The 15,235-nt window shown below is 54.0% G+C and overlaps 5 protein-coding genes across 5 annotated transcripts; 2 read left to right on the top strand and 3 right to left on the bottom strand.

Annotated features, from left to right (window-relative positions):
• Positions 1-127: 127 nt before the first annotated feature.
• Positions 128-2,180, bottom strand: B0H65DRAFT_477962 (uncharacterized protein). Its single transcript, XM_062827459.1, has one exon. It carries the CDS (start codon positions 1,891-1,893, stop codon positions 409-411), a length of 1,485 nt encoding a protein of 494 aa, XP_062677619.1. The 5' UTR covers positions 1,894-2,180; the 3' UTR covers positions 128-408.
• A 949-nt stretch (positions 2,181-3,129) lies between these two features.
• On the bottom strand, positions 3,130-5,127 carry B0H65DRAFT_313708 (uncharacterized protein). The gene is made up of 3 exons (XM_062823338.1): positions 4,700-5,127; positions 4,299-4,643; positions 3,130-4,232 (listed from the first exon to the last, which is right to left on the bottom strand). The coding sequence occupies exons 1-3, from the start codon at positions 4,708-4,710 to the stop codon at positions 3,242-3,244; spliced, it is 1,347 nt and encodes a 448-aa protein (XP_062677618.1). The 5' UTR covers positions 4,711-5,127; the 3' UTR covers positions 3,130-3,241.
• Positions 5,128-6,251: 1,124 nt separating this feature from the next.
• B0H65DRAFT_313691 (phosphatidylinositol-3,5-bisphosphate 5-phosphatase) lies at positions 6,252-10,104 on the top strand. The gene has a single exon (XM_062823337.1). It carries the CDS (start codon positions 6,375-6,377, stop codon positions 9,897-9,899), a length of 3,525 nt encoding a protein of 1,174 aa, XP_062677617.1. The 5' UTR covers positions 6,252-6,374; the 3' UTR covers positions 9,900-10,104.
• On the bottom strand, positions 10,052-12,252 carry B0H65DRAFT_313682 (uncharacterized protein). Its single transcript, XM_062823336.1, has 4 exons — positions 12,122-12,252; positions 11,986-12,047; positions 10,736-11,914; positions 10,052-10,605 (listed from the first exon to the last, which is right to left on the bottom strand). Exons 1-4 carry the CDS (start codon positions 12,231-12,233, stop codon positions 10,204-10,206), a joined length of 1,755 nt encoding a protein of 584 aa, XP_062677616.1. The 5' UTR covers positions 12,234-12,252; the 3' UTR covers positions 10,052-10,203.
• Positions 12,253-13,203: 951 nt separating this feature from the next.
• Positions 13,204-15,160, top strand: B0H65DRAFT_313658 (ribosomal protein S5 domain 2-type protein). The gene is made up of 2 exons (XM_062823334.1): positions 13,204-14,025; positions 14,094-15,160. Exons 1-2 carry the CDS (start codon positions 13,394-13,396, stop codon positions 15,049-15,051), a joined length of 1,590 nt encoding a protein of 529 aa, XP_062677615.1. The 5' UTR covers positions 13,204-13,393; the 3' UTR covers positions 15,052-15,160.
• The last annotated feature ends 75 nt before the right edge of the window (positions 15,161-15,235 follow it).

Here is a 15,235-nt window from a genome sequence, read left to right as displayed (position 1 = left end):
TGACTTTTGGATGGCAGAAAGGTGTACTCAATGACGGCGTAGCTGAATGCTGTGTAACAATGATCACATATTTGATATGTTGACATCAAGCTGACTACGAAGGCGAAATTTTCAGTGACGCTTTCTTCTCAGGAGTTCCATCCCAGTTGAATGCTCAAATAGGTATCCATGTAATCAACAACTTTTCACATGTTTCGGGTACGTTAACCCCTCGGCTCGTCGTATTCCGCATTTCTGTTTGTTCACGGGTATGTTGATCGGCAAGCTTCCCGATCGGAATCATATCTCACGTTTGAACCGTTCCATCGGAATCAGATTTATGGTTTGTCATTTGAAGTATTCTCAACGACAACGTCAACTACGACTTGTGGAGCTATTAACCACCAACTTCCGCGGAAAAAATCACTTCTATCTTCTCCTACCACGAACACTTCCCTCCCTTCCCCTCTCGCTCCCCCTCGTCCTTTCCCTTCTTCCCTCTCCGTCCGTATCCCTCCCTCTCTCGCTCCCCCTTCTTCCTCTGTCACCCTTTCTCTCATTCTCCCGCTCATTCTCTTCCTTCACACCGTGACTTCCCTTCCCCTCATCCCCCTTTCCACCCCCCTTCTCCCACCTCTCATAATCCCTAACCATCCCCTTCGCAACCCTCTTCACACTCTCCTTCCTCCTTGTCTTTCCTCCCCTCCCCTCATCCCCACCATCCCCTTTCCCATTCCCGCCACCACCAGTCAACCCCTCCTCCAAAACCCCCCCCACCAACCCCGCCACCCCCCTCTGCACCACCTGCTTAACCACATGATGTCGCAACCCGCCCTTCCGCATCAACTTCGGATGGCGTCGATGCTCATGCTCAATCAACCCGTCTACCACCGCGGCGCCGAGCGCGGCCGCGGCGATTTTGGAGCCTGATTGGGCGGAAAAAAGGGGAGTAGAGGGCGAGTCTTTGCGGAGTTTGAGGGCGGCGGCGGCGCCGGCTTCGAGAGCGCGGGAAGCGGCTTTGAGGAGGGAGGCGGTTTTGGGGGAGGATTTGAGGGTTGCGAGGTTGAGGGAGGGGCGGCGGGATTGGTAGGAGTGATGGCGGGAGGCCGAAGGTGGGTTGGAGTGTGCGCGGCGGTGGTATCGGCGGGGGTTGTTGTGGTGAATGTCTTCGTCGTCGGAGGTGTAATTGGTGTGGTGGTGGTGGGGGATTGTGCTGGATCTGGGACGTGGACGGGGGTAGTAACCGGCGTGGATGACTGAACCTCTATGTGGAGGTGTAGGTGAGCGGTTGATATGGCGGCGACGACGACGAGTGCGAGGAGAGATGGCCGTTTCGGAGTCTGATACTTCTTGATATGGTTCCCGCCTTGGTCTTGATCGTATGGATCCTCTTCGGTGATGATCTGTTCCGTGGTCTGATCGCATTGACTGTCGACGGCTTCGATCCAATGGTGACCTTGTACGCGGCGAGAGAGTGCCAATGGTGGATGGTCGTCTTATTCTGTCTCGTGAACGAGTAGAGCGTGCATCTTCGTCATACCCGTCTCTCCGTTTCATCGGCGTGGCATCCCCAGCTTCCAAGTCCAAGTTCCATTGACTCTTTTCATCATCCTTGTCATCGTTTGGTTCATGAGGGTGGCTGAGGTAATAAACATCCCGCGGGTTGTAATCCGATTCCGGATCATCTTTGTGGTCCTCGTCTATGGTCGAGAAGTGTGAGCGGCGGTCCACGTTGCTGACGACTGATGTACTTCTTCGACTCTCCCTTCGGCGATGTGCCAACGCTGGGGAGGACTGTCGACGGTGACTGCGGGAACTCTTCTCATCATCCCGTCGATTCTTTCTTTCTGGAAGAGGATAGCGGGCCGGATCCGGAGGACAGGATTCGCTTGGTCGTCTTATGAGACGAGGCATCTTGAAGGCGAATGTAGCCGAACCAAATTGCTGATCTAGAACTTGATGAATATTTGTAAAAGTGGAGAGGGTGTTTTCTTGTTGTTCTAACAGTGGCAATCGTTTAGTTGATAGACGCTTACCAAATGAGGAGTGGCAGTAGAGTGTATAGCTGGGATATCGGTCGTACTAAATTAGCAACGGATTCTGGTGAAGTTACGGTCGGATATCACCAAGTTATTATCAGTTTCGTAAAGAATATCGCCATGTCATAACAGTAAACAACAAACTACCGTTCTCCTTCCCCCCCTCATCAGCCCGAGCAGCCCTCCAAAGACCGACCATGGCTTTATGTACCTGCAGCAGCCCAAGTCGGGCATCCATCCATCCATCCCTCCCTCCCTCCTTCCATCCTACCCATCTGGGAATTCCACCAAACCGGGATCCCCTTTGCACATCAGCTACCATAGGAAACAAGCTTTTGGCCAAACCGGGCGGGAGATGAGCTGGTCTCCTTGATCGAACCCTCGGCACGTCACAGTGCATCAAGTCAGATTGTAGGTAATTGGCTTGGTGCCAGATGTTTGGTATAAGTGCGGTTACACCGTGAAAGGTCTAGAACTAGTAGAACTACCGTCTTACATGTGTATTTGTGTACCTGATCACCACTGGGTTTGTGAATTTGTCTCGTATTGGCCGTTTGTACGCTGGGTTGTGGATGCCATGGGCCGTTGTGGTTGATGTCGTTGTGCAGGTTAGAGGAGAGGGTAGATACATCTGGAAGGTCTCGTAAGCTAGAGACTGTGTTCAATGATCGATGAGCTCGATATTGCGCCTGGAACATGGAATCTCGGTGTGATTTGGCTTGCCAGAGAGCGTGTGTTTCTCGGTTGTCGTACAAAAGCAGTCATGGTGTCTAACCACTTTCTGTTCCTGGAAGGAGGCGCTCCAGGTGTTTGATCGTCGTAATAGGCGTGAAAGGCATGGACACGGAATGATTTGGGTAAGGGCTGGTTCCACAACGGAATTGATCGAATGTTTCTTTTCCTCATTAAAAAGACGCGCAGCTACTGGTAACATGTGTTCACCGTGGTCCCGTCTGTCTAACAGTAAGCACACGTGTTTGCGGTGTATTGACATCACCATAGAGCCCCAAATCCCGCTTTGTGATCTTGACCGAACCCCGGATTGCCCCGGTCTTGAACACAACCGATAAGCCCTCCTCTCATGCCCAGGTCTCACCTACCCACAAGTACGACTTGCGCCAGATATGAGCTTGCGTCATCTGATACCTAATGGTCAAACAGTGATCCACAACGTTCCCCCTTCCCTCTTCGTTCTCCCCAAGATGAAAGGAAATGATCGATATTCACTTCGCTTCCTCCCCCGACGAAGACTTCCTGTCATCTTTCTGCTCTTCCGTGTTGTTGACTGGTTTTCTTTTGATACTGGTCTGTCCAGAAGTGTAGACCATTTTGGCGTAGACACGTGAGAGGCGCTCTGGACGGGCAGTTTCAACTGTCAGACCTTGAAGAAGGCCGGAGTGATAGCTGCTGTGAGTCGAAGCAAACGTATCATCCCCGGAGTTGCTTGTGTTGACTATGTCGTCTGCGTTCGGTTCCTCTTGGCACGAGAGTGCGGGTAGTTGTGGCTTTTCCAGTTCGGACGGCGAAGGGGTGGTAAGATCATGTTCGGTGGCATTAATATTTGATCGCTTTTGCTCATGCTGAGGGGCTTGTTGGTCGGGCTCGTCAACCCGCAACTTGAATCCCTGGTTGAGTCCCTGCTTCGCCGGTTGCTGTTCATGGGTCAACGTTTTCTGAAGGTCATTCTGCTCAGGGAGGTTGACGGGCGGGACCACGAATTGGTGTCCATCAAAGGGCGACTGTTGTGGCTGACTCCGGTCCGATTCCTTCGACTTCCGCGAATATGCCCTATCTTCGCAGAGCGTCCTATCGTCCTGGAAACTGCTTGGTCCACTGGCTTGTACTCCTGGTCGCGATGTATTTGAAGGTTCCTGAGTTCTTTTAGGGCCGTAGAGGTCGTTCAGCTCGTTTCCCAGGTTGAGAAACTCCCGCCTTTGCCGCCGTTTGTGGATAAACAAGGCCAGCCCTGCAAGAACTAGCAGTCCAAGAACGGTCGCCACAGTACCAGCGATAGCCTCCGCAGGAAAGCTGTTAATGGGCTCTTGAACGGGGTACTGGATGGCATAGACAACGTCGGAGACGACAACGGTCGGCTTAGCCCCATTGGATAACACCGTATTCGCATTCGTGATGGGAGGTGGTGTCATTGCTGCTTGGAGGACACTGAAGCACGGTGTCTGGCCTCCCAGGTCAGTCGTCCATGGGGTGTAACCGCTGCAAAGTCATGGTTAGCATGATTCCAGTCTGAGTTACGTTCCTCAAACGCAGGAATGTGCTTACTTGGGGCAGCAACTGGCTGAAATTGAATAGTAGTCGGCGGGGCAGCGTTCTAGTACCGCCTGTTCGGGATTCGGTGCTTTAGGATACACGTCATTGAACCCTATTGCTACCGATGATTGAGGCTGGGAAGGGCAGCAGTCTTGCCTGGTGTTTACGCAACCAACAAAGGCCGCGTAAACAGCCGATGGCCCCAAATTAAGTAGGGTGTACTCAGGCGTCGCGCATGTCTCTGTCAACAAGCTTGCGCCAGGCTCATGTGTGGCTGCTACAGTACTATCCGGAGACGACGTGACAACAATTGAGGGTTGTTCCACCGTCGCTGTTGCTCCTAGAGCAGTGGGTAGTCTGTAATGAGGTGTCAGTCAAAGAATCATATCAGCGTCAGTTTGGGAAGAACTTACGCGCTGGACATGGTGCAATCTTGGATCAGAATGTGGTGGCACGCTAGAAGCCCCAGAAAAGCTGTTTCAACTCGATTGGGAGTTGTTTTATAATCCTCGAGGTGCCGGTGACCAGGAGTGAGGGGCCTAGCGCAACAAAAGGAGGAGGACCTGGCGATGATTGTCTCCGTGACGCGGGGTTGTAGAAACGAAGAGGACCACGACACGGCAGAGAAAGTTTCGAAAGATGTTGGTGCCTGGGACGAGTTGAGATGAAAGTTGTAATGCTGCAGCACTCATCAAACCTGAACGCCGCCCAGGTACTGACAAACCCTCTCCTTCCAAAGCTGTGGTGGAACTAGAATATGAAGGCAAACATGGACAGTGACCAATATCTCGTTTCCATGCTCCTATCTGTGAGGATATGCCTGGAAGTCCATCTGTTGATCGATGCTGCGTTACGAGATCACGGCCGCCTTGATGTTTACCGGGCGGACGTGCGGCTTTGATGGAGCATCCCGACCCGAGGGTGCCCAGATGCGTGGCATCACGGGGCTTGAACCTGTCGATGAGTTCGAGGTCAGTGTGCTCCTTATCGGAACCCGAGCCCTGCACGCCATCATGAGATATCACGGCTATGATACCCAGTTTCGAGCGACTGGTAGGTTTACTATACCCATATGAGATGATGAGGGCCTTGCTCGTCGGATTCGCCTTCTGCAGAAACAGACGGCCGTGACGACGGCGAGCGGTCGTAAGAATAAACCGAACACGGACAGTCCAATACCGCTCGTTGTGGTTGGGAAAGGCCGTTACAAAACTGTGATAGGGATCACAATAATTTAGAAACATATCGGCCACAGTCCATTAGGGATTTCCCATCTAGGAACTGCCTCGAGTTTGGGTTTAAATGTGTAATAAAGACGCTTGGATGCGTGAAAGAGTGTATCCAAGGTGTGATGTACTGACCGTGACGTGTTCGGTTTATTCTTACGACCATTCGAACGGGTAGGAGGCAAACAGTCCCCCTTGACATCATGATTCTTCTCAAAGGAGAAGAGGAGATGTATCCCATCCATCTCACCATGGCAAAGGAGAACCATTTGGATCCTACAAGAGTAATCTCCAGCGTGGTTGGAAACATGCGTCCAAAAGACTGAGCGAGACGTACAAGTTTGAGAAACCCCATCCAGCTCGTATGCCAACCTAAATCAAAGTATAGGCGTCACATCTTTAGTCCACGTATGGAAGACTGAGACAATGGCGTGAGTGGTGGAACGGGAAGAGAACACATATGAACATGGTAAAGAAGTGATAATATTGCCCACTGGACAAAGAGAAGCTCTGATGTAGCAGATGGCCAAATATGAAAAGCTCGTATTGTCTCCCCGATGGAGATGCCAGTGGGAAGAGAATCGGGAAGAGTTGGACGGGAGTGGTTGAGGTGAAGTCTTGGAAGAGGTCTGTGCAGGTGACTACCCCGGGTCACCCGGCCAACAGAAGCTAGCCCCTGTAGTTGTGTGGAAATAGCGGGGAGGGCCCAGAGCCCCGGGGGAGCTCAGTTACATCATCGCCTATCAACAGGGGCATCTTATCTGAACTTCTGCTCAACATCATCATCAACATTGGGCTTTGACCAAGTCATGTCGACTGCTGCATAAAAGACGTACACTCCCTGTCAGGGAAAGCGGACAAGATGACAGAGGCAGCCGAAAGCGACCTGACTGTTGCCAGCGCCCTCGCCGGCGGCGCTCCCGAGCCTGGCGGTTCGAGTTCGATATCACCTCCGCCCCCTTCAGGTTCCGATCGGGACCCAAACAAGCCAAAGAGCCCCATTCCGGCCGATTCAGACAGCGAACGGTCGGTTAAACCACCGTTCCCTCTCCTTCACAATAACGCCAGTGCCGATGCCGAGTCCGAAGGCTCTAGAAAGAACAAATCATCGCGTGCCGGCGTTGGCGTCGGCGACAACGACGATGACGAGCCCGCCGTCGCCAAGCCCTTCCACCGCACCACCAGTCCAGATCCGACCCCACGCTCAGGTCCTCTAGCCCCCGAGGAAGAAGAGGAAGATGTGGGCAGGATGGATGGCACTTCTGGCGAACGACCACGGTCCAGACTGAAGCACAAGATGCACAAGTTCAGTCTCTACGAAACCGCCAGTCGCTTCTACATGGTCGGCGGCGATGTCACTGAGAAACGCTACCGAATCCTCAAGATCGACCGCACCGCAGAAGACGCCTCGGAGCTTAGCATTACGGACGACAAGACCATATACTCACAGAAAGACATGAACCAGCTCTTGGACACCATCGACGACGGCAACAAGGGTACTGGTGGTCTAAAGCTGCGCTGCACTACCTGGGGTCTGCTTGGTTTCATCAAGTTCACCGGCCCATGGTACATGTTGCTCATAACCAAAAAGAGCACAGTTGCCATGATAGGCGGCCACTATGTCTACCAAATCGACGGCACCGATCTCATTCCCTTGACCTCCCCCAGCTTCAAGACGGACCAGCGCAATACCGAGGAGACGCGCTTCTTGGGCATCTTAAACCACCTGGACTTGACAAGATCATTTTACTACAGCTACTCGTATGATATCACTCGCACATTGCAGTACAACATCACCAGAGAACGAGAGGCGTTGTTGAATGGTCAGGTTGGCCCTATGGAGGATGACCTGAATTCCATGTTCGTCTGGAATAACCACCTGCTCCAACCTGTTGCCAACGCTTTGAACACCCCCTATGACTGGTGTCGCCCCATCATCCACGGCTATTTTGACCAAGCCGCCATCTCCATCTACGGCCGAACCGTCCACGTCACTGTCATTGCCAGAAGAAGCAGATTCTTTGCCGGTGCAAGATTCCTCAAACGAGGCGCCAACGACTTGGGATATGTAGCCAACGATGTCGAGACTGAACAGATTGTGTCCGAGTCGCTCACCACTTCTTTTCATGCCCCGGGTCCCAAGTTCTTTGCTAGCCCAGCTTACACCTCGTATGTACAGCACAGAGGCTCCATTCCACTGCACTGGACTCAGGACAACACGGGCGTAACACCCAAGCCACCCATCGAGCTGAACCTCGTTGACCCCTTTTACACAGCAGCAGCTCTGCATTTTGATAACCTCTTTGAGCGGTACGGAGCACCCATCTATGTCCTGAATCTGGTCAAGGCGCGGGAGCGCACCCCGCGTGAAAGTAAACTGTTGGACGAGTTCACCCGCGCTGTAGAATATCTTAACCAGTTCTTACCCAAGGAAAGCAAGATCATCTACCGTGCCTGGGACATGTCGCGAGCCGCTAAGAGTCGGGACCAGGATGTCATCGGGACACTGGAAAGCATCGCCGAGGACGTCGTCCTCACGACCGGCTTCTTCCACAATGGCGACGGCCACACTTCCCCGATCCGGGTCCAGAACGGGGTCGCACGGACGAACTGTATCGACTGTCTGGACCGGACCAATGCGGCCCAGTTCGTGATTGGCAAGCGTGCCCTAGGCCACCAGCTCCATGCTCTGGGCATCTTGGAGGACACCACCGTCAACTACGACACCGACGCCGTCAACCTGTTTACGCACATGTACCACGACCACGGGGACACCATTGCCGTCCAGTATGGCGGCTCACAGCTAGTCAACACCATGGAGACATACCGAAAGATCAACCAGTGGACAAGTCACTCGCGCGACATGATCGAGAGTTTCAAGCGGTACTACAACAACTCTTTTCTCGACGGTCAACGCCAAGAGGCCTACAACCTGTTCCTCGGTAACTACATCTTCGCTCAAGGACAGCCCATGCTCTGGGATTTGGCTACCGACTACTACCTGCACCACGAAGATCCACGGCAGTGGCTCGAAAAGCGCAAGCGCCACTATATCAACTGGTACACGCCCGAGTTTCTCCAACCGCGCGTCCTGCCTCCATATCCTGCCATCAAGCCCGGCTCACCCCAGAGCAAGATCCCCGTGTCCCGCTATGACGACTACTGGCTCGAGTACTACCGCCCTTCCACCCTCTCGTCCTTCCTCAAGATGTTTGCGTACCGTATGAACTCGACCCTCAGGTACATACCCTTCAAGTCCACCCAGGACGGCCGGTACGACCTTAGCCCGTTCCGCGTGCGCGGCGAGGTAGGCGGGACCGGTGACGGCGACCATACGCATGACAGGAAGAAGGTCAAGAAAGAGGTGACATTTGCCAATCACGCCGACCACTTCTCCGGAACGAATCATCTAGCCGAGGACGCCGCGGACAATGCCTCTGCGATGAACGAGAAAGCCGCTCTTGCTGCAGCAGACAACAACGGCGGTAATGCATCTCATCACCACCGTGGCCTCTCTCTCCAGCGCTGGCTCCCCGGCAGCGGCGCCAAAGAAGCTGCCACCGCCGCGAACACCACCTCCACCACTGGCCCCTCGGACCCCAACACCACCAACACCACCAACGCCCGAACTCTCGGCAGAGAATCCTCAAGCAACAACAACACCAGCGAAAGCACCGAACTCGACTACCCCTACCGGCCCTTCAACAACTACCACTCCAACCTTCATCACCACCATCAACAACCCCCAAACAGCAACGGAAGCAATGACTACGCCACCACCCCTTCAGGAGGAAACAAACACCTTTCCGCCCAAGAAAAGACCCGGGCCGCCCAATGGACCTTCACCAAAGTGGTGCACTCCTCGCTCAACCCGACCGTCAGCGCCGCCGAGGCAGAGGACTACGCCCGCTACGTCAGCCACCCGCACCACTTGCCGCTGGTGGTGTCGAGCGAGATTGCGCCCGGGGAGGTGGAGCCTGAGTACCAGGAGTATGTGAATGGGAGTTGGCAGTATCCTGCTTCTATTGTTGAGGAGGAGGATGGAGTTTGGGATGGGGGTTATGGGGATGAGGTTGGCGGGTTGGGGATTGCGGGGTATGCGAGTAGTATGTATAGTGGTTATGGCGGCGGTGGTTATGGGACTACCACCGGTGGAGGTGGTGATGGTGGTGGGAATGGGGTTACGGGAGGAGGAGGAGGTGCTGGGAACGGGAATATTGGTGGTGGTGGGTTAGCGGACGATGACAAGGCGCTTTACATTGAGATGCTCAAGATCAGTGAGAACCCGCTCACCGTGACGGAGGAGGACGCGCAGAAGAAGAGGTATAAAGCCTATAGGAAGTGGTTGAGGGGCAAGAGCCTCTTCAAGCAGCAGCCGGTGGACTAGGAGCCCTTGGTTGTTGGGCCAGAAGAGGGCGAGAATACTACGGGGTATCTGGTTAAGGACGTTGATGAGACGGATAGGGATGGGAAGAGACGGGCGTCGTCCGTGGTCTTTGTTGTCGTCTCGCCGAGTGAGGCGAGGAGGGTGTTGACTATGGGTGGTGTTGGTCGGGGTGTTTGTTATGGGATGGATGGGGCTGCCAGAGGACGCAGACGGGACCTTGGGGCTCAAGCCGGAGATGACGAACAAAGTCGCTCACCATCCAGAGGCAGGGAGAGGACCCGAATCCAGCGCCTCTGCGACAACTTCAGGACTCCAACCCCGAGTTCTGTTCCTCGTTCGACGCCGCGGAGAAAAGCTGGGAAAGAGAAGGCTCTTTCGCCACTAGCGGTGCGACGACTTCGGAGAGATTGATGGTCGGTTTGCCCTCCTCCACCTCCGTAGCCAGGACAGCGGCCAGTGCGTCTGCTGTGTGGACCAATGCCTGTCTGATTACTGGGAAGTTGTCTCCGGAGGAACCAGAGGCGTCAAGATTGAGCCAGCAGAGCACCAGGGAATTAATAATCTCATCTTGCCAAGGCGAGTTGGGAATCCGAGGCCAGCACGTTGCGAGGACGGCTTGGAGGGCTTTGATGGCGGATAGAAGGGTTGGTGGATGGAGGGAGGCGAAAGGATCCGTTAAGATTGTTGAGAGCATGGGGATGATATCCTGTTACGAAGTTTGATGATTGGCATGGTTAGCATTGTTTCGTTCTTCCTTTTCCTCCTGTCGTCATCTCCAACTTTAGTCGTCCATGTGCATAAGCATCAGCATCAGTAGCACAGCAAATACCACATACCTTGAGATGTTTAACCGCATTCACCCCCATCTCCACCAACACCTCTCCCATCTCCTGACACAACACCTCCACGATCCTCACATACTCCTTTGCATGGAAATACCCCAGCAGTATTCCCTCCCTCACCACCCTATCCAGTAACTTATTCCTCTTCTCCCCGGACAGCTTCCCCGCCAAACACCTCAACGCCGCATACGCCGGTCCCAACAACTCCACCGACTCCTCCTCCGGCGTGATACTAGGCAAGTAACTCAAACTAGGCAAAACCGTGTCCTCAAACACCTTAGCCAGCCCTGTATCGCCCAAAATCCTACTCGGAAACTTCTCCAAGAACTTCCGCAGGATGACCAGTCCCCTTTTTCGGACAACCGTAGAGTTATCATCCGCCAACGTCAGTAGCACGGGAATGAAAAGCGGCCAAGACTTGGTAATTGTGGTCTCTTCGTCCGCTTCGGAGACAGCCCACTCGAACACGGAAACGGCGCGCAGGTCGACGAATTTCCACGGTTTGGTCTTGCTCGAGTCATCGGGGAGACCGGAGGGGCGGGCGTCGGGGTTTTGACCGTAGGCGGAGGGGCGGCCGGAGGGGGTGATGAGTGGTTGGGAGGGGGAAGAGCGGGAGAAGAGGGGGCGGAGGTAGGTGGGGAGGATGTGGGTAGTGATGAATTCTTGTCTTTTGTTGGACTTTCCGGGGGTTTCGGGGGCAGAGCTGAAATCGAGGTGTTGCTGGAGAAGCAGTGTGGCGCGGGCCGCTAGATCGGGGGTCGTCCATTCCTCGGCGGGGTTGGTGTAGGAGATGAGAGTGAGAAGGACGTCGGGGTTATCGAGGGTTTCCGGACCTCGTGAGGCGAGGAGCTCGAGGATTTTGAAGGCTGAGTCGGCGGCAGAGAGGCATTGTGTGGTGAGGTGAGCGCGGAGTTGGGTGTTGGAGTCGTCGAGGTCGTCTGAGTCGCTGTTTGGCTTTTGAGCAAGGACTGGGGAGATTGCCTTGGCTATGGAGCGAGCTAGGCGGGTTCCTAGTGGGAGGCTGTCCTCGTTATCTCCGTTATCTGAAGTTTCTTCGCTTGCGCTTGTTGAATCGTGTTCGGGTGCGATTCGGTCATCGAGACGCAGGCAGGCGAGGACTGCTAGGGTGAATTGCTGTCGGGTAGGGGTTCCGGGAGTGGTGGTGGTGAGGTTCTGATGTTCTGAGTTAGCTGCTGTGTCTGATTTGTCTGATTGCTCCCCATTGTGATAACGGGGATAGTCACCTTGGAAAGATATCTCCCAGCTGATCCTGTTAACTGCCTGAAAGTGAATGATTCAGGAACCTCTAGTTCGAAATTAGTTGGTTAGTATAGTTCTTTGGTGTTTTTGCCGAGGCAAGGACGGAAAAGGAAGACTCACTGGATTGGAGCTTTTGGCAGACTTCGTCCGTTGAGATAGACGGATTCTCATCAAGGACGGACCCAGCTGCTGCAACTAGAGAGTCGAACCATTCCATCTCGTAGTGTGGCATCTTGTTGGAGACTCGCGCGTGTTCTGTTGTGAAATTTGGATTGTTTCGATGAGATGAGCTCCTCGAGGTTGAGCTTCGATTGCTTGGCAGCGGATGGAAGCTGCCTGCAAGGGACAGTGCGATCATAGAGCTCCACACAGTCAATTATGGATCTGGATGACAGCCTGGAAATCTGATCTCCACGGGCTTTCAACAGCCTGCTTGCTCATTATTCTAGTTCTATTACTCGATCTTTCTCTTGAACCGTTATCACCACACTTGTAAAGTCATCTTTTTGCTTCGAAAGTTGGGACACCATCTTCAGGTGTTACTTCTACCCAGTCGTGTCGTACAGTGCATGTCCGGAATACCCTCCGATTCAGTAAACCGCTCTGTAAGTACCCCATATCCCTGAACATCAAAACAGGGTTTGCTGATGGAAAGCATCCCATCTTCAAGACGATAGACTTGCCTATGATATCAGATGGCGCAAAACATTTTCCCAATTACCTCGGGAAACATACAAAAGACAGTAAGAACATCACGACAAGAACTGGGGCCTTGGATAGCCCCACAATCGGCCAATTGCTCGGGGTAAAAAAGCTGGAGTTTCTGGGGCCCCGCGTGACCAAGCAGCACTCCATGCTGTCTACCTCTCTGTGTACCTCTGTAACCACACAAATCACTGAGGAGAACTGGAGCTGTTCACGACGTTCATCCCAAGTTTCTGTCATTAATCTCGTGACTCCGACTTGTGTTCCTGGGAGCTCATTGTCTACTCTGCTCTTTCTTGAGGCTTAAACATCACTACACAGCTTCACACTTTATCATAACCAAGTGAAAGAGACACCAACCCATCGTGAAACAAACGCCGTGTCTATCCTGATAAACAAACTACCCAAAACAGCCAGTGACCCCGGACTAAACTCCACCGAACCCCATCTTGCAACTCCATCCGAATTCAATTACCCGCTGCCCTGGTCGCTGTAGAGGTCCTTGTAAGTGTGCGGGGCAGCTCGTACCTGGAACCGCGGGGCAACTACTCCAAGCTTGAGCTCCCTTTTCATCACCTTACCCTTCTTCCTCTCCCATATTTCAACCCACCTTCCACCCTTTTTCTCCTTTGCGGTCCTCACTTGGCTGGTCCAATTCTCAAGATACCCCCAAAAACCAACGTCACCATGTCCGGCCCCGTCCCCATCGCCAACTCGCTCGAGGACATCTACACCCCCGACGCCCTCGACACGCAAACAAAACGATGGAACAACCTCCTCTCCAAGTTTGAGTCCACCTACGGCCACCAGCCCGAGTTCGTGTCCCGGTCTCCCGGTCGAGTGAACATCATCGGCGAGCACATCGACTACTCTCTGTACTCGGTGCTTCCCATGGCCATCACCGCCGACGCCATCCTCGCCGTGTCAACACACCTTCCAGCTCCCAAGGAGGGCACCTTCAGGATCCAGATCGCCAACGTGCAGGATTCCAAGTTCAAGTCTCGCGAGTTCGACATCCCCTATGACTCCGTGGACATTGACTCTACCGTTCACGAATGGACCAACTACTTCAAGTCCGGCCTGCGCGGAGCTCTGGAGCTGTTGCGCAAGAAGCACGGGGCCGACTTCAAACCCAAGAGCATGCAGATTCTCATGGACGGCACCGTACCTGCCGGCGGAGGACTCAGTTCGAGCGCGGCCTTTGTCACGGCTAGTGCTTTGGCTGTCATGGCGGCCAATGGCGAGCAGACGGTTGACAAGAAGGAGTTGACGGAGCTGGCTATTGTCAGTGAGAGAGCCGTTGGTGTGAACTCTGGAGGGTATGTCCCATCTCTTGCCTTCTCTCAAATCCTAACAAGCATGATGTGAAACTGACATGCCATCACAGAATGGACCAATCCGCCTCCGTCTTCTCCGAGCGCGGCTCCGCCCTCTTCGTCTCCTTCACGCCCACCCTCCTCGCCCGCCCCGTCTCCTTCCCGCCCACCTCCCCCGAACTCACCTTCCTCATCGCCCAATCCTTCGTCACAGCCGACAAGTTCGTGACCGGTCCCATCCACTACAACCTGCGAGTCGTCGAATGCACGCTCGCAGCAGCCTACCTCAACGCCGTGCTCAACCCACCCGGCACTTTATTGCCAGGTGACGCCTCTCCCCTGGGCATCTCCCTCCACGGTTTTCACGAAACCTATTTCGCCCTATCTGAGCACAACTCGGGCGCCACCTCGAGCAAATCAGTGTCAGAGCAACTCGAGGAGCTGCTCCAGCTAACCAAGCAAACCCTCACCAAAGAAGAGGGCTACACCCGCTCCGAAATCGCCACGGTCCTCGGCCTTTCGTCGGTCGACGACCTCAACCAAAAATTCACCTCCCGCTTCCCCGTGCGCGCCGAGCGCTTCAAGCTGCGTCAACGAGCGATCCACGTCTTCAACGAAGCGTTGCGCGTGCTCAAGCTCATGGATCTTCTCGAAAACTCCCCTTCTTCTTCATCATCTTCTTCGTCATCAACTACAACAGACCTCAACAGCCGCCTAGGCGCCCTGCTCAACGAGACGCAAGATTCGTGTCGGGAGGTGTACGAGTGCTCGTGCGAGGAGATTGATCGGATTTGCGCGATTGCTCGGAAGGCGGGCAGTTACGGGAGTCGGTTGACGGGTGCTGGATGGGGTGGGTGTAGTGTGCATTTGGTGCCGGCGGATAAGGTGGATGCGGTCAAGGAGTCGTTGGAGAGGGAGTATTATAGTAAGTTGGAGTTGACGGAGGAGCAGAGGGAGGGGGCGGTGGTGGTTAGTAAGCCGGGGATTGGAAGTGCGCTTTATTTGGGTGGGAAGGGGGGGTTGGCTTGATGGATGGTAAATAGGGGTTTGTGTTTACTTATGAAGCCCCTGGTTGAAGCAAGCATGATGGGGGAATAATGAAAGTTTAACATACACCAGTTGTGAGTTGAAGCGTGGGAAAGCTGTGATCTGCGTCCAGTCAATTTCCCTACAGACTAACCGCTCAAACTTGTTCGTTTATAACCGTGTTGGC

The sequence above is a fragment of the Neurospora tetraspora genome (genome assembly GCF_033439725.1).
Source record: "Neurospora tetraspora strain CBS 560.94 chromosome Unknown B0H65scaffold_8, whole genome shotgun sequence".
Lineage (NCBI taxonomy): Eukaryota > Fungi > Ascomycota > Sordariomycetes > Sordariales > Sordariaceae > Neurospora > Neurospora tetraspora.
The sequence above is the reverse complement of the archived record's forward strand: the minus strand, read 5'-3'. Positions and strand labels throughout refer to the sequence as shown.

Bases quoted from the DNA above. Each gene is read 5' to 3' on its own strand.
- B0H65DRAFT_313708 (XM_062823338.1), bottom strand. The intron at 4,233-4,298 runs GTAAGCACATTC...ATGACTTTGCAG, and splicing joins TCAGCCAGTTGCTGCCCCAA to CGGTTACACCCCATGGACGA.
- B0H65DRAFT_313691 (XM_062823337.1), top strand. From the start codon at position 6,375: ATGACAGAGGCAGCCGAAAGCGACCTGACTGTTGCCAGCGCCCTCGCC.
- B0H65DRAFT_313658 (XM_062823334.1), top strand. From the start codon at position 13,394: ATGTCCGGCCCCGTCCCCATCGCCAACTCGCTCGAGGACATCTACACC. The intron at 14,026-14,093 runs GTATGTCCCATC...ATGCCATCACAG, and splicing joins GTTGGTGTGAACTCTGGAGG to AATGGACCAATCCGCCTCCG.
- B0H65DRAFT_313682 (XM_062823336.1), bottom strand. From the start codon at position 12,233: ATGCCACACTACGAGATGGAATGGTTCGACTCTCTAGTTGCAGCAGCT. The intron at 11,915-11,985 runs GTGACTATCCCC...TCAGAACATCAG, and splicing joins CTGGGAGATATCTTTCCAAG to AACCTCACCACCACCACTCC. The intron at 10,606-10,735 runs GTATGTGGTATT...ACTTCGTAACAG, and splicing joins ATGCGGTTAAACATCTCAAG to GATATCATCCCCATGCTCTC.
- B0H65DRAFT_477962 (XM_062827459.1), bottom strand. From the start codon at position 1,893: ATGCCTCGTCTCATAAGACGACCAAGCGAATCCTGTCCTCCGGATCCG.